Below are 23,059 nucleotides of genomic sequence, written 5' to 3'. Positions count from 1 at the left end.
CAGAAAAAGATGGATATAATTAATAAGTAGCTGGGGAATTTTAAGAGATGGAAATAATTGGGAAAAAAACTAGTGGATATCCTTAAACAGAAAGTTAAAGACTTAAAATTAAGTTAAAGATTTAAAATTAAAATTAGATTGGGAGAATATTTGACAAAACAGAAGCAAGGATAAGTGAACTTGAAAATAGATTTTTTTTAAAGATTTTATTTATTTATTTGAGAGAGACACAGTGAGAACAGGAACACAAGCGGAGGGAGTGGGAGAAGGAGAAGCAGGCTTCCCACAGAGCAGGGAGCCTGATGCAGGGCTCGATTCCAGGACCCTGGGATCATGACTTGAGTCGAAGGCAGACGCTTAATGACTGAGCCACCCAGGCGTCCCTTGAAAATAGATTTTTAAGAAAATATATCACCCAATTCAAGGTACTTGGAGAAATAATGACTGAAAAAAGAGACAGAGTGAAGATTTGGAAACTTGTTGAAAAACATCAAGCAATCTAAAAACAATGTAAGAGAAGTCCCAGAAAAAAATAATTGAGCAGAAAAGAAAAAAAAATAGTAAAAACTTTTGTACATTTGATTAACAACAACAAAAAGCCAAGATCAAACAAATCAATAAAACCTCCAACTCAAAAATCCAAGAATCTTAGGATACTTGAATCAGAAGAAATCCACATTTAGGCACATTGTAGTGAATTGATTAAAAGCAAAGATAAAAAGAAAATCTTAATTGATTAAAAGCAAAGTTAAAAAGAAAACCTTAAAGTAGCTAGAGGAAAAAAGAGACATTACATATGGGGAACAGTAATAAGAAATACAGCTAATGTTCTTAACACCAGAAGAAAACAGAATGATATTTTTAAAAGGCTAAAAAGAAAAAAAAAATATTCAGCCTCCTAGTATTTTATATCAGTTCAAAATACCCTTCAAAAAAGAAGTAAAAATAAAACTATGTTCAGAAAATTTGTATCCTCAAAAAATTATCTACAAAATCATTAGTTCGACCCTGGCTGATTTGATAAAAAATTTCTAGAAGTGTGTGCATTTGAAAAGTAGGTACTAAAATCTAGGGATGACACTGCTCAGATCAGAAACAATTGAACCCATATCTCAAGAATGCAGACCTACAAACAAAAAATGCAAGTCAGTATTTCCATAGTAAACAGCACACATATTTTGAAACTGTCCAGTTGTATAATGTTGACAAATAATTTAAGGGTTGTTTTTTTTTTTTCTTTTTTAAAAAAACTACCCTTGGAAGTCTAGAGTATTCAGTCCTGACCAATATACAAGTTTGGGCTGGGCAGACCGGGATCTGAGCAAATGGGAAGTCTCCTTCAAGTAGACTCCCATCATTCACCCTTATACGAATGTAGAATTAGAGATGAGAATTTGCTGGAAGAGAATGAGGTCACAAACCTCTTTGATTGGTGCAGAGGATAGGAATTAGGATTTGGTACTCCTTGAAAACATATTATTAACTTTCTGTTTTGTCTAAGAGTAATTCTGCAGCCTATTTATCTTGTTAGTGACTTCTAAGTTTGTCATGGCTATTTTGAAAAAGTATTTGTAAGACAAAGACACCATACTTGCTGGAGGAAATGAAGGAAAAATGAATTCTGCTTTGGAATATATGAAAATAAATATTTTTCCAAATGATTATATAAATTTTCTGAAGCTATTGGCCACCTATTTTCCTGTATGATTTTTTTAAATGAAATAATTGATTTTATTGATTTTCACAAAAGCCAAAGTTTGTGACCTTGTTGGTTTTCTCTGTTTTGTGTTTGATTTCTATTTCATTTATTTCTATTTTTATCTTTATAATTTCCTATCCTAAAATTCCTTTTGGTTTAAACTGCTCTTCCTTTTTTAAGCTTCCTCATATAGAGGAATAAAACTTTTATTTCAAGCTTTCTTGGATTTTCATATATACATTAAAATGTAAACTTTTCCTTCCAAACAGCTGCATCTCCCTGATTTTACTGAGTTGTATCATCATTATTATGCATTTCAAAATATTTCCCAATTTCCATTGGGTCTTTCTTTTCTTTGATATTTGGATAATAATGAATGGTATTGATTAATTTAAAATCATATGAGATTTTTTAATATTTTATTATTTTACTTATTTATTTGAGAGAGAGAGTGAGTGAGAGAGCAGGAGCGGGGGAGGGAAGGGGAGGCAGAAGAGGACTCCCTCCTCATGGGGCTCAATCCCAGGACTCCAGGGTCATGACCTGAGCCAAAGGCAGACACTTAACTGACTGAGCCACCCAGGTGCCCTGCTTGAGGTTTTTGGGTTTTTTTAAGTTAAAATTTTGTAATTTATCTCTATCTTATATCTACTGATGTTTTATTTTTTAAATACATATTGCCAGCACTGAACTGAATAACCCAAATTTAAAGTCTAATGCTGGCCTTTGTGATAGAATTTATTTCAATAGATTTTCTCCTCAAAATGAAATTTGCATGATTTAAATGTAATAAGCCCCTTTTATTTTAATATTTTATTTACTTGAGAGAGAGAGCAGGAGAAAGAGAGAGAAAGAAAGCATGTGCAGGGGGAGGGGCAGAGGGAGAGGGAGAAGCAGACTCCCCACTGAGTAGGGATCCCAACATGGGACTCAATCCCAGGACCTTGGGATCATGACCTGAGCTGAATGCAGATGGTTAACCGAGGTGAGCCACCCAGGTGCCCCTGTAATAAGCTCCTTAATCCAAAAATAATGTAGTGGTTCGTTGTGTTTATTTTTTACTCTTGGTTTGTTGTATATTTGTGAAATTAAAGTGAAAGATTATATTTTTCTGTGAATGGGCTTTGAAAGCTTGTGTGTGCAAGGTCTTAACAGATATCTTTAAAGTTTTAATTCTCTTAGAGCAGTAATTTCTTGGAAGTTCATAGTTTGAAGGTGCAAGTATCTCTGACGATAAGTCTCAAGAGCAGAGCAGAGTGGAATTCACTCAGTGAACAATGGAACATGTGTCTGTGCTGACAGAATGATGGAATGAAGAAGCTGACACATATACCAGGAATATAGAAAGCAAGGAAATAAGTTAGTTTATATGGTTTGGTCCATTGAAAAAAGAAAGTAAATAGAAAATTACTATGTGTTTGTAAAATTAAGAGAAGAATGCCTATAGCTTTAACTAGAATTAAATATACCTCATTTTGGTTAAAAATGTCTAAATTTTGCATTCCAACAACCAGTTTCTAGCCTTATTCATTTCTGTGTGTAAGGAAGTAATCACTGAAGCTAGGTGGGAAGGGTCCAAGTTCAGAAGGCATGGGTTCCATCTTGGTGCCTTCCCAAATGAGCTTTTAAAGCAGCCTATATGTCTGTTTCAATTGTATCTCAATATGAAATTGGATATTCTTTGATTTTTTTTAAAGATTTTATTTATTTATTTGACAGAGAGAGACAGTGAGAGAGAGAACACAAGTAGGAGGAGTGGGAGAGGGAGAGCAGCCTTCCCACAGAGCAGGGAGCCCGATGTGGGGCTCGATTCCAGGACCCTGGGATCATGACCTGAGCCAAAGGCAGACGCTTAATGACTGAGCCACCCATGCGCCCCTTCATTGATTTTTTTATGGTTCCCTTCTAAACTTTTATAAATACAATATTTCAGGAAATGGTAAGCTGCTAAAAATAGGACTTATTGCAAATGAGCCAAACACAAAAATAAAATGATACCTTTGTGTAAAGCCAGGGAATACTTAAAGAAATTTTCTATGCATTGTTTCATCATACAAGCATACCAGTGTGGAATTCACTCATTACACTCTAAGGTCCTTTTAGCATATGAGAAAATAGAAGCTCAAAGAGAATCATAGATTTTCCAAAGGTGCCATTTCTTTAAGGAAATAAAAATGTCCCACTCACTTCCTGAATGCATTAAATATGAGAGACGTAAATGACTATATAGATCACCAAGTTAAACTTAACTTATTGTATAGGCATGGATCTTGAGACCTAGAAGAGTTAGTTTCTAGGTCTCAGAGAGAGTTAATGGTAAAGCTAAGGATAGATCCCTGGTTCCTAAGTTTCATTTTAATGCAATTTCATTTGTGCCATGTGATCTCATCTCTCTCCTTCAGTCATCAGTCTTCCTTCTGCTCCCCATTACCATCCTGAGTTTCTGGGTCTTAATCTCCTCTTATAAGGACACCAGCCATGTTAGATTAGAGCCCACCCATATAACTTCATTTTACCTTAATTACCTCTTTAAACGTCCCATCTCCAACTTCAGTCACGTTCTGAGGTATTGGGGGTTAGGACTCCAACTTAAGAATGTTGGGGTGGGCGGCACAAGTCAACTCACCCATTTTGGTCAATGTTGTATTCATTCAAGACCATAAGGCAACAAACACAAGACTCAAAGTCATCATGTTGAGGAAGGTGGAGTAGAAGAGTTGAAAAACTCATCATCATCACCACTAGATTGCTTGAGAAATTATCATGATTTCTAGACTGTTACTGGGAAATCTAAAGGCAATTGAAAGTATGAGAGAAAATACAGATATTTCATTTGGCTTTCACTGACAGGAATAGAAATGGCAATGCTCAGTACTCCTCTGAACTTATTCTTATTTTGTTCATAATTTCCATGATTTTTGAAAATAGAATAACACAAATGATCCCCACATGCACATTTCCATGTGTGGGCCAGTCGTCTTAGAGATCTGGAACATAGACAAAATAGCATTAAAATTGAAAAATACTTTTTGGCTGAATCGGAGCTATCTCTGATGATTAAAAGAGTTATCTGATTAAAAATGTAAAAGTGGTTCTCTGGCCCCAGGAAATACTCTAGTTAAAAAAGCAAACAACCTTTTAAAGCCAAATCAGGGATTGATTCAATAGTCATTACACCACAATGTAAAGAAATACACACAATTCCCAATTACAATGTTGGAGACAGTAAATTTGTAATATCACAACATAGTTACATTAGATGCAATGTCTTGTTTAAGGATATCAGCATTAAAGTATAAAAACTACCATTAAATCTCAAGAAATTGTCTCAATCCCATATAAAATCTGCTCTAGAAACAGTCAACACATAACCCCCAAGTCTTTAGCAACATGCTGAGTTTACCAGGATCAAGGTAAAGTTCCCTCTATATTCCAGCAACAGTGATTCTGGGTCTTGTTTCCTACAAAGGCAGCCCTGCTCTCTACCAGATTCCTACTAGATCTCCCATAGGTCCTGTCCCTACCAGACTTCCAACTTTGTCATGCTGTTTTTCTTGGCTTTCTGTTACACTCACTGGCTCTGTAAATTTTGAACTCAGGAATTCAGTTCCCAAGCTCCTGCTGCCTAAGCAACTCTATTTCCAGGAGTTGCCAGTCATCTTTTTACCAGCCAGCATGTGGTTCTGATTTCTAGGGATTGATGTATTCAGTTTCCCAGGAAACTCATCATGAGTCATTTCTATGCAATTGATTTCACCAATTCCTATTTATTTATTCTTGTCACATTAGTGATTACAGATAACAGCTTTGTTCCCCTTCAACCTTGACTCCCATATTTTTTATTAGTCATGCCTCATAGTATGTTGTCAAACATCTTGTCGATACTAGTCAGTTCTCAAAATAATATTCATTCGGCTCTGCTCATAGGGAATGCATGATGAACAAATGTTCCATGATATTTTTTTTTCAAAGAAAATGCATTCATTCATCTGCTACTACATAGTGAGAAAATTTTAAAACAATATTATTTAAAAATGTGGTTCCTGTTTCTTTGAACTTACCATCTAGCAAGGTTAACCAAATAATTACTTAATTGCAGCAGTGATTAAAGCTGTAAACAAGCAAATCCTCAACATATAAGTATGTTTAACAATGAGATCTTAACAGTCTTAGAAGTCAACAAAGCTTCCCAGAGAAAGTAGTTTACAAGCTACAGCTGGAGAATGAGCAACTATAGCTTGATCAAGGTAGAACCTGGAGCAAGGACATCCAATTAAAAGATGATTACACTAATTTGAGTGAGAATGAGAAAATCTGTGATAATGAGGTCCAATAGCATATCCACAAGTACACATCCTGGCTTGCTCTCTTTTTTTTTTTAAATCTGTCTCCCAATTTCTACATAAACCCTCCTTTTACTGTAAACCAATGGAACCTCAATTCTTCCCTGAACACACAGGATGTATTTTTCCACTCTGCTTTGGTCATTTCAGGTCATCTTCCTATACTTCCCTTATCTCTTCTCATAATTCTCGTGTCTTTGATATTTAAGAACGTCCCAGCTTTTAGATTCATTTTTAAATTCCATTTCGTTTATATTGCTTCCCTCACCAAATAAAGGTTATCTTCCAATCTTCTGAAATTGGGCTAAACTGTATTACAATAAAATTTAAAGAGGGAGGTGATAGGAATGGGATGGTATAGTGAGTATGCCGATCTTGAACTAGAAGAAATTCAGTTAGTAAATTGCTATGTGTAAAGTTCCTATTTCCTGATCTGAGGGGAGTTTGAAAACAGAGTTCCCAGGAGCACTGGGAATGAGAAAGCAAGGATTTTTGTTGCAAATGTCCTCTAAATTAATTCAGTTAATAATCAATTTCTCCCCATTTCCATGGTTGTATATAATTTGATACCATAAACAACAAGCTCTTAAAACTAAAAAGATACATATCTCTTAATGTGAGCAGAGAAGGTAGCTCACTACACACTCAAACATATGCACATAAAATCAACCACATTAACATATCCCCACATTTCTAGTCATCATTGCACTACAGGTTTTAGCCAGAGAAATAGGCAATAAAAACAAATAAAAGGCATAAGTATGAGCAAGGGAACAGGAAAGATTTCTGTATTCACAGGTGGAATGACATAAAAAAATCCAATGAAGCTATAAAACTTCTAATAAAAAATCTATTTCATTCCTATGTAATAATGAAAAATATGTGAAAAATCAAATCTAAACTATGTTATAATAACAATAAAACATATAACCTAAGGAATATATTTCAAGATTCCCATATTTAATACTATAAAATATTGCAGAAAGAAATGAAATAAGACCCAAATAAATAGAGAGACATCTTGGATTGAAAGATGTTTACTATGCCTATTTATAGATTCAACACAGTCTGAACAAAAATGCCAGGAGGATTTTATAAAAATTAAAAAACTGTTTCTAAATTTATATTTATAAATTCTAAAATTTATATTATGTGAGGGGGCAAGAATAATCTTGAAACAGAAGTAAAGTGGAAGACTTTCATTGTCTCATTTCAGGACTTAATATGAAGGTATATTTAGATATTGAACTGAAATAAGTATAGATAATCAATGAAACAGTATAAAGTTCTAGAATAGACTCCTATGTATACTGTCAAGTTTTTTTTTACAAAGATGTCAAATCAACTCAAGTGGGGAAAAATATCTTTTCAAGACATGGCATTTGAATTAATAGATACATGTAAAGAACTTAAAAATATATATATAAATATATGTTGATACATGCCATAGACCTATATGTAAAAGCTGAAATTTTAAAGTTTCTAGGACAAAAATAAGAGAATATCTTTCCAACCTAGTGGGAGGCAAAACTTTTCTTGGAGAATACAAAAAAAGTACAACAAAAGAAAAATAACTGATAAATTTGATTTCATCAAGATGAAAGTTTGCTTATCCAATGTCATCATTAAGATAAGGAGGCAAGTCACAAATATAAAATTACTAGCAATACATAAATCTAACAATGACTTATTTCCAGAGTAGATAAAGAATTCCAACATATTAGCAAAAAAAAATTTAATGTAGAAAAACATGAATAAACACTGCACAAAAGAAGTCAAGAGAATAACCAATGAGAAAAGCTGCTCAAAATCATTATTCACCAAGTAAATGAAACTTAAAGTCACACACAAAAAAAGAAACTTAAAATCACAATGAGATACCACTCTCCTCCAGTAAATGGTTAAGAGAAAGATGATGTCAATGTTGATGAGAATGTGGAGTCTCTAGAAATCTAGGGCATTGCTGGTGGTAGAGTAAAATGATAAAACCAACATTGAAAATTTCAGCGATTTCTAATGAAATTAAGCTTATGCTCACTCTATGACCCAGAAATTCCATTTGAAGGTTTTTCTCAAAAAACAAACAAACAAACACAAAAACACTGACAACATATGCCCACAAAAAGACTGGAACAATCAATGTTCAATTGCAGATTTATTGATTAAAAAAAGTTTTCTTTATCTTGAAACAATTCAATAACCATCCACAGGTGAAGGAATAAACACATTGTCATCTATTCTCACAAGGGACCACTGCACAGAAATAAAATGAATAAAACATAAGCACCATGGAGAATCTCAAGAACATTATGTTGAACAGCAGAAAAGCTGGATACACCTAAGAACATACTGTATGGTCTAATTTTTATGAAATTCTAGAGGCAAAATCATTCTACGATGATAGAAATCATTACAGTAGTTGGCTCAAGTTGGCAGAGATTAAAGGAGCATGAGGATACTTTCTGAGGTGGGAAAATGTTCTATATCTTGATCAGGTCGTTGTAACATAGGTGTATATATTTGTCAAAAACATCAAACTCTACCCTTAAAATCTTTTCATTTCATTTTGTGTAAATATTAACTGAATAACAAAGATTATTTTAAAAACTAACAAAGCAAACAATCTTATACCTCTGCCTAAAACCATTCAATGGCCCTCACTGCTATCAGAAGAAAGTACAATTCTGAGCCAGACCACTGTAGACCTACAAAGAATGGCCCCCAAATCTTTCTGACCTAATTTCAAGTCATTTTTTTTTTCATTTTCCCTCACTGACAAGACAAAATGCCTTTCAGTTATATAATGCACATCTCAAGACTTGGGTCCTAAAAATACTTCTTCTCCAAGGCCTACCAATCCATCCCCTACTTACTCTTCCAACCTATTTCAAAAGCTATTCCTCTGGGAAACTTTTCTTGATCTCTAAGACTTGGTGAATTTCTCTTGATGTTATTTTAGTATCAAAAACTCATTCATAGCTCATTATTTTGTAATTAAATAATTATTTATTTAGTACTTGCTTTCTCTCTTTGACTTTCAGACTGGGTAGAACAGAGACCCCACACATTTCCTTAATATATTTTAAATTATGGAGTAATACACAAATATAATCTTATTTTAAAAAATATATTCAATAACACATTTCCACTCCATGGATTCTGACTTGTGGTAAAGACTCAGTGAAAATGTTGTGAAAACTAATGGTATTAACAAAATGTTTGACAATGTGTTCTGAGGCATGACTAATTAGAAAAAAAAAAACAAACATGAGGGTGGGGAGTTGGCAAGGAAAAAGCTGCTCTCTGTAATCACCAATGAGATAAACATTAATAAATAGAAATTGTTGAGATCAAGTGCCTAGGAATGATTCATTAGAGTATTTCCTGGGAAACTGGTTATACTTACTCTTGGAAGTCAGAATTGGGAACCAGTTGGCATACAGATGATCAGCAGCTTCTGGAATTATAGTTGCAGGGCGGCAGAAGCTTGGGACCTAAACCCCTAGGTTCAAAATTCGAGGTGTTAGGCATCTGTCAAACAATACGGCAGGAGGAAGCCAGACAAGTACCAGCTGGTCTCCTGCTCATTGTGTGGAGTGGGATTAATTTGGTGAAAACTGGAAGATCACAATTCACTGGACTGAAATATAGAAAGAAGAAAGTCTATACGCTGGGAAATTTAGTATGTGCCAGAGACATGGAATGGATGAAGGGGCAGTTTCTTAAATGAACATGGCAAGACATCAACTCAGGAGTTACATTTCTTGTAAAATATTACAGTTTTCTTATCTTGACTATCAACGTGAAATGGGATATTGTAACTTCAGGTGTAGCTGTGGTATTGCAAGTTTGCTGTCCTCACCATTGAATTTTGCTTTGTTTGTGAGCACTTCATCACATGGCTATCTAATTACAGTCAATCAGTCATTGAGGTTTTTTTGTTTGGTTTGGTTTGGGTTTTTTGTTTGTTTTTTAGTAAATTTGCTTGTTTACTAGTGTTGGTAGGCAGAATAATGGTTCCTCAAATATACCCATATCCTAAACCTCAGAATTTATGAATATGTTACTTTATGTTGAAAGGGTTATTAGAGTAGCAGATGGAATTAAAGTTGTGAATCAGTTGACCTTAAAATAGGAAGGTTAGCAGGGGGACACAACATAATCTTAAGCATCCTTAAAAAGAGGCAGAAGAGTAGGTCAGAGTGATATAAAGTAAGATTGACTTGACCTACCATTGCTGGCTCTGAAGGTAGAGGAAGGGGAGCATGGGCTAAGAAATGCAGCTGGCCTCCAGAAGCTAAAAAAGACAAGAAAGTAGATTTTCCCCTAGAGCCTCTGGAAAGGACTATAGCCCTGTCAGCATGTTGCTTTCAGCCCAATGGGACTGTATCTGACTTTTTACCCATTGAACTGTAAGATAATAAATTTGTATTGTTTAAACCACTGACTTTGATGTAATTTGTTTTAGCAATAATAGGAAAACTAAGACACTAGTATATTTCTGAAAGCCAGAAAATTTTCCACTCTGACATCTAAAAGCTGGAGACAGTAACAGACAAGGCCTCAGCTTGGCCAAAAAGCTCCAGGTCCTCCTCATGACTGCTCTGTCATTGCTTATGTTTTGGGATACAAAATTGGATTTTTTCTCTTGGTTGAAGATAATGGGCATGAGACCAACTTGGATCATTAAAATTCATGAGCAGGACTGTTTACAGAGGAGTTTAATATTTTAAATTTTATAACACTGATGAAATTTTTCCCCAAATCTCCATTCATTATTCCTTTATGTTTTCCTCTAGCTATGTAAGTGTCATGACTATTTTCTAAACATAGTGAAGGAGGAGGAGGAGTAGGGAATGAAAGATGAGGAAGAGAGGGAGCATATGAGGGAAGAGAGAGGTTGGCGAGAATGCACAGAATAAAGCAATTCTATTAATAACTCTATAATAACTTGCTGTGTAATCTTGTAAAATTCTATCTAGCTCTTCTATCTTTCAGTTTCTACCTCTGTGGACTAAGTAGATTGAATTAATGGCCCCTACCACTCTTTTTATATTTCAGATTTTATTATGTCAGTAGTTAAGGAGGAAATAAAGCATGGTGAGATATACCAGGATAAATTTAGAAGATGGTTTTTTCCAACCTTCAAGTACTCTGCATTCCATTTCCTAATTTCAGGGATGTTTGAGGATCTTATAAAATAAAGACTGGGGAAAAAATATTTAAACACTGCTTGCTCTATATGAACATCACGTCTCTGGTTGTTATCATGCTATGTTAGTATGTTATGGTATCTGTATTATCTACTACATGGTTAGTTTCTATGTTACCCGTTAGTACCTTACATTTATAACACTTGGATGTAGGAGAGAAGAATGGTGTAAATAAATTTTATTTCAATTTTATTTCAATATACAGCAGAAACAGTCATTTTCAATGATATTAAAGGTTTCTCGTTTAGATTAGATTCTCATTTAGTTAGATTCAGTGTATATGTTGGTGTATATGTTGGCAAAGAACCCAGGTGCAACTTCACCCCTGCTGAGCCTAGTTCCTTCCCAGCTAAGTTTGTTCTCATCTAAGTTGTTCTTATACAAATGGGGATAATTTGAGCAAATTGAAAATAGTAATTGGAGTACAGGGACTTAGTCAATTAGAAAAAAAAAATATGTGGCATCCCTTCACTGTGATTAGCTGAAGCTCATAGGAACTCTTTCTCTAAAATGTTACACCCACATACTAGTCTTCCATTTGAATAACCTGCATGCACAGGCTCATCATGTAAATCTAAACTTTGTTCCTACACTCCTCAAATTTCTTTAATACATAATGTCTTTATTATGTCTTTGTGTGCATAGGCTATATTCATTGTGTGAACAAGATGTTCAAACCCCTGAGATTTCATTGAGAAAAAGGCTGTACCTAGAAACTGTGGGCATCCAAGGAACTGCTTAAACAGGGAGAAATACTCAAACCCAACCAAAATTAGTGCACAGCCATTAAAATCTGAACTTTCCAAAGCCCATTAACAAAAGCACTGATAACACAAATCCCAGTTGACACATTACTAGTAAATAACAACATTAACAGCATATTTGGATAGCAGAATAAAGATTTTATTAAAATGAAATCATTTGACTTTCCACCTATTTTTGGGAGAAACGCAAACCATAAATTCTTTCAACAATACAATTTGAATTACTCGTTAATCTTGTGGTTTGACAGAGTTCTTCTATCAGCCAGCGTTTGAGGGCTGGTGAGGTAAAGTTACTAGTGATCAGGGAATATTAGATGCCTTTTAATGGAAGCAATTAAGATAATAGATAATCTCAGGACAGAATCTGCATTTTTCGAATGGATTTTGCTCTTCAACACGCTAATCAGTAGAAGTCAGATCTACAGCGTGGCCAGTAACAAGATGAATGGAAACTCCTGGAAGGAAAATAGATTGGGTGACAGAAACTGGATCCATAACTCAGGGAAGGGAAGCCATAGACTCTAAAACCCAGGGGTCTGAAGCCCTGGGATCCACAGCCCAGTGAGTAGCAGCTTCTGGATCCATAGCCCAGGGAGCAACAGCTGCTGGACCCAATGCCCATAGACCCAGGGTAAGCAGTCCAGCAGGGACTGCAGAGCCTGGAGGTCCTCTGGCCGTAGCAGGACATCTGGCAGGGGCTGGACACCACACGGGATGTCTGGCAGCTGGTGGGCTCACGGCAGGTCTCCTGACAGCCACTGGAGAGAGAGGAGCCCAGTTGGCAGGTGCTGGGAGAGCAGAGGTCAGTGCGGTAGACCAGGTTGCTGGGGTAAGAGCCACAGGAGGAGCCTGGGTAGCGCAGGTAGCCCCCAAGGGAGCGGGAGGAGAAGTTTCCAGAGCAGCAGCTGTAGGACATGTTGGCAGGAGATGTGAGTGTGCCTGAGTGACAGTGAGAAGATTCTGAGGTTGCATTTCATCTCTGGACTGGGGTGTTTATATACTCTCAGCAATAGGTGTGGTAACCTGCACGGTCATCCTTGACATATCCGTGCGCCCTCATTTACATGTGGGTAACTCAGTAATCTCTGTAATTGCAGTTGAATAATTTCCCACATTTGGATTTATGGATGCTATAATTTTGGTGTTACAACCATAGCCAGTGAACTGCTCCTATGTCAGAAATACCATGACTGTTTGACATTAATGTTCATCCCATCTCAGCCGGGAAAGCACTTCCTTTGCTCTTGCCATAACCTTCATGTGTTTTATTCCTGGCAATAATGGGCACATACTTTTCTTAAATGGCAGGAAATAACATATAACTATTTTTCTGCTTTGTCAATTGATCAGAGGTATAATTTTGGCTTTAATAGGAACAGATTAAATACTGACCTTACTTGTCACCATGTTTTTTCATTTTCCAAAATTATTGTCCATCTATATCCACATTCTATTACACAGTATGTCTCAGATGCAATGGAAAGGGGGGAAATGTCAGCCAATACAAATTAAATATCATTGATAGTTAAAGCCAGAGAGAAACCTGGACATTTATTTGGAGACATGGTTACAGTGAAGGACAGAATCAAGACAGAGTCACAAGTGCAGATCAAATGGGGGTCTTAGGAGGAGAATTGAAGAGCTAAGCAATATTGAAATGAGGGAAGAAATAATTGGGTTTTAGGTTCAGTGTGTCTGATATGAGTCCTGTAATCCTAACAGATTCTCATCCATATGCATATCAACCCTGAGACTTTCCTTCTCAGATCTTCCACTGCAGGAGGCTGAGCTGACCAAGGGCCCCATGTGATATGGTGCAGCAGAGATATTAGATAAGCTCTGTCCTGGGACACATGGGACTTCTCTGATGGCCAATGACTGAGGATTCCCCAATGGCCTCAGGCAGTTATGCCTAGTCTGTGCGGCTGCCTCAGGCACTGTGGTCAGACTCGTACCAGGTCTGATGGCTCTCCTCTCCTTCTTCACCCCCTCCTCTAACTCTTCTCTCAAAGACATGTCCCAAATGAAATCCGTGTGCCTTTAATTCCATCTCGGTGTCAAGCCAGCTCTATTCATGCCCTTCATCATTTTTAGTAAATTCTCAACCATATTCTCTTCAAATATTGTTTCTGTCTCATTCTCATCTCCCTTTTTCTGAGATTCTAATTATAAGCAAAATACACTATTTATGTTACAAATGCCTCTTATGCTCTTTTCTTTTTCATTCTTTTCATTCTTTTTCTCTCTTTATACTTAACTTTGGGAATTTCTTTCTATCCCATCTCCCAATTCATTAATTGTCTGTTCATCTTTGTTTCATCTCCTGATAAAACACACCAATTAAGTTTTACAGATCAGTTAGTATATTGTAAATTTCCAAAATTTCAATGAGGTTCTGTTACATGGCTTTTAGTTTTCTGCCAAAATTCTCAATCATATCTTTACTTCTTTAAATATAATAATTCCTTGATAATATCTTTCTATTTCCTGTTAAATTCTTCACATTGGTAACTTAATGTCTGATTTTGGCACATGCACTATGTATTTCAGATTCTGTGTTCTGGTGTTCTCTTTTGTTTTAGTCTTTTCTTCTCATATTCCTACTATATTTTGATATATAGATATATATATAGATATATATATATATATAAAATCTGTTAGGATTACAGGACTCATATATATATATATATGAAATACACACATATACATCCCAGAATAATTTAGCTTCCTCCAGAAAGAATTTACTTATGTTTCAGGCAGGCTGTTAGGATAAGGTCACCAGCATCCTAGATCATTTTATCCAATCAGGGATTGAGATAATTCAAACCTGGGCTTCAGTCTTTATGAAAAGCTATTTATTAGCATTTCAATTTTACTTCTAGGATTTGGCTCTCTAAGGTCTGGGATATTTGCCATGATCTCAATTCCAATAGACGCTAAATTCCAATTTTATTTCTTAAGCCCAGTGAGTTTATGGAATTCTCTTAGCCTCTCGGTTACTACTTTCAAAATCAACATATAATTTTAAGAGAATAGCAACTCCAGATGTAGGCTTATTTATTTGTTTATTTACTTATTTATTTACTTCAGTTCTGGCCCCTATAGTACCTCTGGGACTCTGGAATACTCAGGTATTTCTCTGAAGTTTTCAAACAGAGATGATGATGATGATGATGTATTTTCACAGATTTTCTATTCTCATTGAGAAGAAGGGTTCAATATTTTAAGCAATGTTAACTCGCTAATTTTACATAATTTTGAATGACTTACTTGTTTTTAAAATACAAGGGAATGCTTCAAATAACTGAGGACCTACAGTGAAGGTGGCCATTTAAAAGTCCTATTATAGTAATTTCACTGGTAATAGATGACACCTACCAAATTTCAGGAAATTCAAATGCTACAATTGTGGGTATTCATCCTTTCTTTCCAACACTGTCTCCCATTTCCACACCATATATGCTTTACTTTGTAATTCGCAGTATGAGCTGAATTCACCATGTGACTTCACACTTTCTGCTGTTCTTATCCGATTTTATCCTTCCAGATCCTTCCAGATCTTATCTTATTCTTTTCCATATTTATTGTATCTCTGCTTTTCTAGTGACACCTCATTCCCAACAGAAGCTGTCACACCCTGCCTACATCCCCTGGATAATCATCCTTAAACTCTGAAGTGTACTGATTACTGGGGGTATCTATAAAACTCTGCTCAAGGACTTTTTTACTCCACAAGGACTTGCTGAGCCCTGTGTGGGGAATTCTCCACTAGGATTGGGTTTCAGTTGTCTACAGTGGTGCCTGGCTTAGTAACACACCCCACATTGCCTTCCTTCCATTGTCTGCCACATTTCTCATACTCCCCTGCAGGTAATTACTGGTATCCTCTCCAAAATAAACAACTTGCATTTGAGCTCATGTTCTCAACCACTGTTTTTGGATAATTTATAGAAAAAAATACATACTTGGATACCTCACTGATACGTTTATTGAGAAATCTTCAATGTTTCTGCACCTTATAAAATTTAAATGAAATGATCCCTAGGGAGAAAGGCCAAGAATATATTACAGAGACAAATGTGCTTTAATATTGCATGTAGCACATTTTGAAATACATTAAATATTATTGTTGTGAGTTTATTACAATTTTATTAGTAAAATTAAACTTTGCCATCAACCATGATAATACATTCTCTTGGGCCTAGAATATCATTTAACTGATTTTAATTAATTAATTAATTTATTTATTTATTTATTTATTTATTTATTTATTTATTTATTTTTAGAGAGAGAGGGTGGGTGGGAGGGTGGGACAGAGGGAGATGGAGAGAGAGAATCTTAAGCAGTCTCCATGCCTAGGGTGGAGCCTGACATGGGGCTCAATCCCAAGACCCTGAGATCATGACCTGAGCTGAAACCAAGAGGCAGACACTTAACCAACTGCACCATCCTTGCCCCCCTATTTTATTTATTTTTTAACTGATTTTATTTTAACATTGAACTTAGAAAGCAGCCAGTTACACTCTAAGAATATGATAAATTATCAAACTTTTTTAAAAATTTGAATCTACAGTTAAGCAATGGCAAAAATTACAGAACAAGAAAAAGAGAGAAAACCAAACTTAAACACAGAAAAAAAAATAAGAATGAAAAATGGTGGGGGGACAGATAAAGTTGGGGAGAGAGAAAGAGAAGAAGAGAGGAGAGAGATTGATTCATGTATCTCCAGAGGAAAAGGGACCTGGAAAAGAAACATTTAGGCAGGAGAATGTGGGGTGGTACCAGGCTGTGCAAGTGACAGAAAATCATTCAAAACCTGTGAAGTGAAAAGCTAAGACATTCTAAGACATTAGAAGCCCTGGATATTTATAAATGTAGATGATAAAATGGATAATACATCAACGTTCATAAAATTTACTAAATTTGAAAGGTTCTAATTCTAAAGACATTGGGATGGAACAGATCATCTTTTAAGAGTGCACTAGAAAAAAGGCTGAAATCTCTGAGCTTTCTTTGTTCCTCCTTCAGGTGCCCTCATCAGGCTAGCGTTTTCCTCTTAACTGCCTAAAGATGGGCCTAGATTGATCTTCCTTGGGATTGCTTCAGCTGAGCCCTTGTGTTGTCACCTTATCTTTAGATATGTGGCAAGGTGTCTGCCAGTGTCTAGCCATCTCTGTCTTTGTTTTACCTATTTTTGGTCTCTCTTCATTGGACAAGGGACCCACTGGGTAACCACTACTCCATGCATTCTTTCTCTCTAACAAATTACTACCAAGTAATTCTGGAGCATGTGGAGTAGAGTGAAAAGGTGGATCATTCCTGGAAGGCTCCATCCAGGTAGAAACACTGCCTCTGATCCATTGTACCAGGAAAAAAAAAAATGATATGATTTCATTCCCCACTCTTAGGAGGAAAGCATCCACCAGAAAAACCATATGTTGATACACAGGAAGCAGATGCAGGTAGCATAAGCCCAAGGAAAAGCTGTCCTGGCTGTGGTGTTTTCCTCATCATGACGGGACGAACATGAACGTCAAACATCCATGGCATTTCTGACAGAGGGGCAGTTCATTGGCTTTGGCTGTAACACCAAAATTATAGCATCCATAAATCCAAATGTGGGAAATTATTCAACTGCAATTACAGAGATTACTGAGTTACCCACATGTAAATGAGGGCGCACGGATATGTCAAGGATGACCGTGCAGGTTACCACACCTATTGCTGAGAGTATATAAACACCCCAGTCCAGAGATGAAATGCAACCTCAGAATCTTCTCACTGTCACTCAGGCACACTCACATCTCCTGCCAACATGTCCTACAGCTGCTGCTCTGGAAACTTCTCCTCCCGCTCCCTTGGGGGCTACCTGCGCTACCCAGGCTCCTCCTGTGGCTCTTACCCCAGCAACCTGGTCTACCGCACTGACCTCTGCTCTCCCAGCACCTGCCAACTGGGCTCCTCTCTCTCCAGTGGCTGTCAGGAGACCTGCCGTGAGCCCACCAGCTGCCAGACATCCCGTGTGGTGTCCAGCCCCTGCCAGATGTCCTGCTACGGCCAGAGGACCTCCAGGCTCTGCAGTCCCTGCTGGACTGCTTACCCTGGGTCTATGGGCATTGGGTCCAGCAGCTGTTGCTCCCTGGGCTATGGATCCAGAAGCTGCTACTCACTGGGCTGTGGATCCCAGGGCTTCAGACCCCTGGGTTTTAGAGTCTATGGTTTTCCTTCTCTGAGCTGTGGATCCAGATTCTGCCACCCATCCTACTTCACCTCTAGGAGCTACCAGTCATTGTGTTACAGGCCACCCTGTGGATCTGGCTTCTATAGAGCAACTTGTTGAGGGTTCAGATGCTTTTGAGTATTGATGTCAAAGTCTCTACTCAGTACAACCATTGTTTTCATTTCCACCAATTACTACTCTTCTTTTATTCCTAAATCATCAGTTTCTTGTAGCACCTACTTTTGGCCAACTGAACTTAATGAGTAATCTCAAATGAAGTCCTAAATTCTGTACTATTGATGGAATATATGCTATTGGATTTTCACTGAAAAGCAATTGAAAATGAAAATTTTAATCTAATAAATTTTTGTAATCTGGCACTCAAATATATTGTTCATCTTCTTTTTATTATAATTATTTGCCTGTAGTTTTTATATTTTATGGATTTGGGAATAGGACTCTGAGACTGGGTTTAGGTACATACAATATGATAGATTTGAGCAAGTTTCTGTTGACATTGGCTATGTTTCCTGTCGGGAGTGTTCATTTCCTGGAGGTCCATATTTTGCATGTCTCAATGTCAGTGACACTGGCTGATAATAAGGGTCATGAATTTTTGCTGATAAAGAAAAACAAAGAAATTGGTACATAAACTAGAAATGCAGACAACAAGAATATAATATAATTTATAAGGTGAGGTTATATATCAATAGACATGTACCTCAAAGTTTAGCATCTGAGTGTGGATTTTCAGCAGAAAAAGATGAGCTTTAACTCCCAGGACAGATGTTATGTATGCTCTTTGTTGGTTAGCCTAAGTGCCATGATCCCTGCCTACCACAGGTGATGTGTTCCTGAGCCTTACCTATAAACACATGTGAGTTTCAAAATGATCTTAGGTAGGGAGTAACTGGGTTAAGGAAGTGTGAATAACCTCCTGGTGCTTCTCCAAGGTTCAACATTTCAAGCTAAGAACAACACACCTGAGCTGAGCAGTGTTGACAACATTTATGTTCATTAGTCTTAGCCTCTATCCCCATCTCCCCAAAATAGAACTGAAGTCAAGAACTTGGGTGCAGAAGGTTTACTTGGTATAAGATCCCAGGGATCAAGTTTGGGAGATCATGGAAGGTTAAAAAAATCAGAGAGGAAAATCTCATGAAGGGACATATTTTTTAGTTAATATTACAGTGGGCAATGGGAACTCAATCCTTCTGGGCCTTTTTAAGAACTTATAGAATGACTCTTAGAATTATTTACCCCAAGATCTGATCAACAGGCAGAAGCATTTATCCATCAGCTTTTATCAGCATTTATCCATCTTTCTCATTGGCTCAATGTTGTCCCAGATGTATGTTAACTTCCTGGAACTTCATTCAGTGTGCAAAGGAGGATTATCATGGGCTCCATTTGTTTTCCTGGCTGTGACCTAAGAGAAGCTCAGGTAGAGAGTGAAAGAAATGCTGTGTTTGGGAGGAGAAAAAACTGTCTTGCAAAGAGAGTTGAAGTCTGCTTGAAATTGTTCATTGTAGCTGTGCCTGGGATCTGCTGAGAGAATGAGGATATAAGGGAGGGCACAAGGGATATCAGATATACCACTTTCAGGGCACCTGGGTGCTCAGTCATTAAGTGTCTGCCTTAGGCTCAGGTCATGATCCCAGGGTCCTGGGATTGAGCCCCACATCAGGCTCCCGGCTCGGCGGGAAGCCTGCTTCTCCCTCTCCCACTCCCCCTGCTTGTGTTCCCTCTCTCACTGTGTCTCTCTCAGTCAAATAAATAAATGAAATCTTTAAAAAAAAAAAAAGATATACCACTTTCATTTAATGCTCAAACATCCCTGTGAGAAAGATAAACATTATGTCCTATAGACCTTTCCAGACATAAGGGAATAAAAACTCAAAAGGATTAGAAGCTTGTCAAACTTTATAAATCAAAGATCTTGTAGAATCTGACCTCTTGAATCTATTTTTTATTGTTCTTTCTGGATTTTTTTAATATGCAACTCATTGTTTAACCAAAGAGTACCTGACTACCTCTGGTACTACAGAAATTCCTTTATATGAATAGGCTTCAACTCCTATGGGATCTCATTTCATTAGCCTCATGAATAGTATCCAGAATAAAGAGTAAAAATGAAAAAAAATTAGAGTTTAGGAGAAAAGCATGAAGGAAGGGTGAGCTAATTTCATTTGAAAATATTTGTATTAACTATAATACCTAATAAAAGACTGAGAGAAAAATATTTGACTACCTCTCAGGAAGAGATCCCTGGAAATCCTGAGTCCTGTGACAAATCTTATATTCTTCACTTTAATTATTATTATTAGTGTCACATCATGATGTTCCCTTCCTCAATACCTAACACTCTGAACAAAAATAACTTAAAAAAAAAAAAAAAACCCTCTCACGTCTTACTTGGTATATTCAAGTTCAATATCAGCAACCAAAAATTAGAGATGATCAGCTTCTTGTTGAAATTTTTAAAAAATAAACTAAATAAGAAGATAAAGGTGATTCTTATGTAACTTGACAGATTTCTTAATTTCCCTTCAAATGCCCCAACAAACACTGCTGCTCCTAGAAGCTTTTCTCTGAAAATTAAAAAAAAAAAAAAAAGTAAAATTGCCAAAATCTTGTGACATCTCCCAGAAACTGTAAACTGCATTCCCATCTTGATGAGTCAGGTTGAAGGAGTGGAGGCAATCTGAGTAAAATGGAGAAGTCCTTGAGTAGAGAAAAGGAATACTGTTTGCTCAGAAGTAGCATAGGTATGTGGGGCTGAGGAGGGGGGGGGCATTTAGAATCTAGTTTGGCAGAATAGTAGCCCAAGCAAGAAACAGAAGAAAATCTCTTGTGTGTGCTTTATTATGTAAAATAGCATACTAACAGCCTAAAAAACAGCAACACAAAGGCACAAGAATAATAATACAACAGAGGTGATTGATGAGGTAAGGAAAAGCATTGATTGCCAAACTAATTTACTATGGGTACACATGACTGCTTTTAAAGTTTTAAAACTACTGCCTCCACTTTCATTAGCAGAATATTGCAATTTGTTTGGATACAATTATGAGTTATTTGTTTACAATATTTAAAAACTGTTATTTCTTCTCCATAGGAATCTTACTTGTCTTTACCAAGATGTTGTCCTTTACCAGATTTGCTTTTTTTTTTATTATTATTACTGAGGCAACCAATAATTTTATCTTCAATGTTGACCTTTTTAAATAACTTGACATTAACATTGTCAATCAGAACATTATGAACTTTACTTGGATACTTGGATACTTGGATACAGTATGAAGATACTGTGCTGGAGAGAAGAACATTTTACTTCTATGCTTGAGGTTCTTCGGCTGGTCTAATAATTAAATTGATTTAAAACAGATGAACAGAAGTAAAACAAAAGTTTAATAACTTTATAACTCTAAGCTGGCGAGTAACCCCTTGAAATGGCCAAAGCCATCACCTTAAATACCATCTTCAGCTAAAGACAAAGGAAGATATTGGGGGTAGGGAGTCAGTTATGGAGGCGACCAGGAAAAGCTCAGTAAACAAGTCTGAAGTTATTATGCAGATTGAGGTCCTCACCTTCTCCACTGACAAGAGTTCTTAGACTGTTGAATCCTTCCCCTTTTCCTGGCACAGGGTGGGAGACATCTTACAAACAGAGGTTTCCCTTATGAATATAAATCTATCTAATAAAAGGGTAATTTCTACTCAATTGTCATATCTTCTTTTGTGCCTGCATTTTCTTAAAAATAACCAGCTTAAAATAATTGACATGACAAGGAGGAATATTTTGAGGTGGCAGATTTTGCTCCCCTTCAAATGAATGAAGGAATCAAACCATTATTAGAATTTGTTCATTTTCTACGTGAAGCATTTGACAATACAGACATAAAACTGCCTCCATCTAATCCTTAGTGAAGTTTTACTGCTGCTAATAGAAGAGCACACCAACAGCTATTGCTTTTGTGTGTGTGTTGTTTTGCATGCACGGGAAAACTTAGGGTTTAACATGAGTGAAAATCATTTAGAATAGCTATTTGACCTCAATGAAAATATATGCAACCCAGTGATCTATTAACACATCTTTTGCAACTGCTAACAATAAATTATCATCTTTGGAAGCAACTGGTGACGCAAATTTACCAGAAAGAGAACTCAAATACAGAAAGAAAATAGAGTCTTATTCGAGCCCCAGTTAGGACAGCTGCCCAGGATCTTCAGGAGAAAGAAAGTGCTCCAGAAAATGAACAGTCTTTACAGGATCATAGGCTTTTCTACATCTTGGAAAAGCTCAAAAAAATTGTAGATGAGCATATAGGCAGAAATCCCAAGTTTTAACATCAAGGAATTCGGGGAGTAGGAGCACTGATCAATTTCTCAAGGACAAGATGGCTTTCCTTTAGACTACTCATTCACAAAGCAGATGTGCAGTACATGCATGGTGGGCCATAAATCAGGCTTCTGGTTGAACAAAGTTTATGTACAGTCATGCTGACTTAGAAGTCTAAAATGGCTTCTTTTGTATATCAGGCCTTTAGAGAGTATTTCATCACAATCATCTTAAAAAAACTTCTACTTTGGAGGAGCATGACTGGCTCAGTCGGAAGAGCATGTGACTCTTGATTTCCAGGTCATGAGTTTGAGCCCCACACTGGGTGTAAAGATTACTTACATACTCACTTACATAAATAAATAAACACACACACACACAAAACCTCACAAAACACTTCTACTTTCTTTTGAAGTAGTCATTGATGCTTTTTCAGCAAAATTGTCTCTAACTTTTCATGTGGTCAGTGACATTGCTG

At 36.6% G+C, this 23,059-nt stretch overlaps 2 protein-coding genes across 2 annotated transcripts; one reads left to right on the top strand and one right to left on the bottom strand.

The window, feature by feature from the left end:
* Nucleotides 1-12,422: 12,422 nt before the first annotated feature.
* Nucleotides 12,423-12,935, bottom strand: LOC135362087 (keratin-associated protein 13-1-like). Its single transcript, XM_064575082.1, has one exon. The coding sequence runs from the start codon at nt 12,933-12,935 to the stop codon at nt 12,423-12,425; it is 513 nt and encodes a 170-aa protein (XP_064431152.1).
* A 4,899-nt stretch (nt 12,936-17,834) lies between these two features.
* LOC135362086 (keratin-associated protein 13-1-like) lies at nt 17,835-18,359 on the top strand. Its single transcript, XM_064575071.1, has one exon. The coding sequence runs from the start codon at nt 17,835-17,837 to the stop codon at nt 18,357-18,359; it is 525 nt and encodes a 174-aa protein (XP_064431141.1).
* Nucleotides 18,360-23,059: the final 4,700 nt, after the last annotated feature.

Source organism: Mirounga angustirostris, unplaced genomic scaffold (genome assembly GCF_029215605.1).
Source record: "Mirounga angustirostris isolate CCGP_5_RB_7025 unplaced genomic scaffold, mMirAng1.0.hap1 SCAF_1, whole genome shotgun sequence".
Lineage (NCBI taxonomy): Eukaryota > Metazoa > Chordata > Mammalia > Carnivora > Phocidae > Mirounga > Mirounga angustirostris.
This window is presented reverse-complemented; position numbering and strand designations above follow the sequence as displayed.

What these genes read in the sequence shown, in the direction of transcription:
- LOC135362087 (XM_064575082.1), bottom strand. Translation starts at nt 12,935, where the DNA reads ATGTCCTACAGCTGCTGCTCTGGAAACTTCTCCTCCCGCTCCCTTGGG.
- LOC135362086 (XM_064575071.1), top strand. Translation starts at nt 17,835, where the DNA reads ATGTCCTACAGCTGCTGCTCTGGAAACTTCTCCTCCCGCTCCCTTGGG.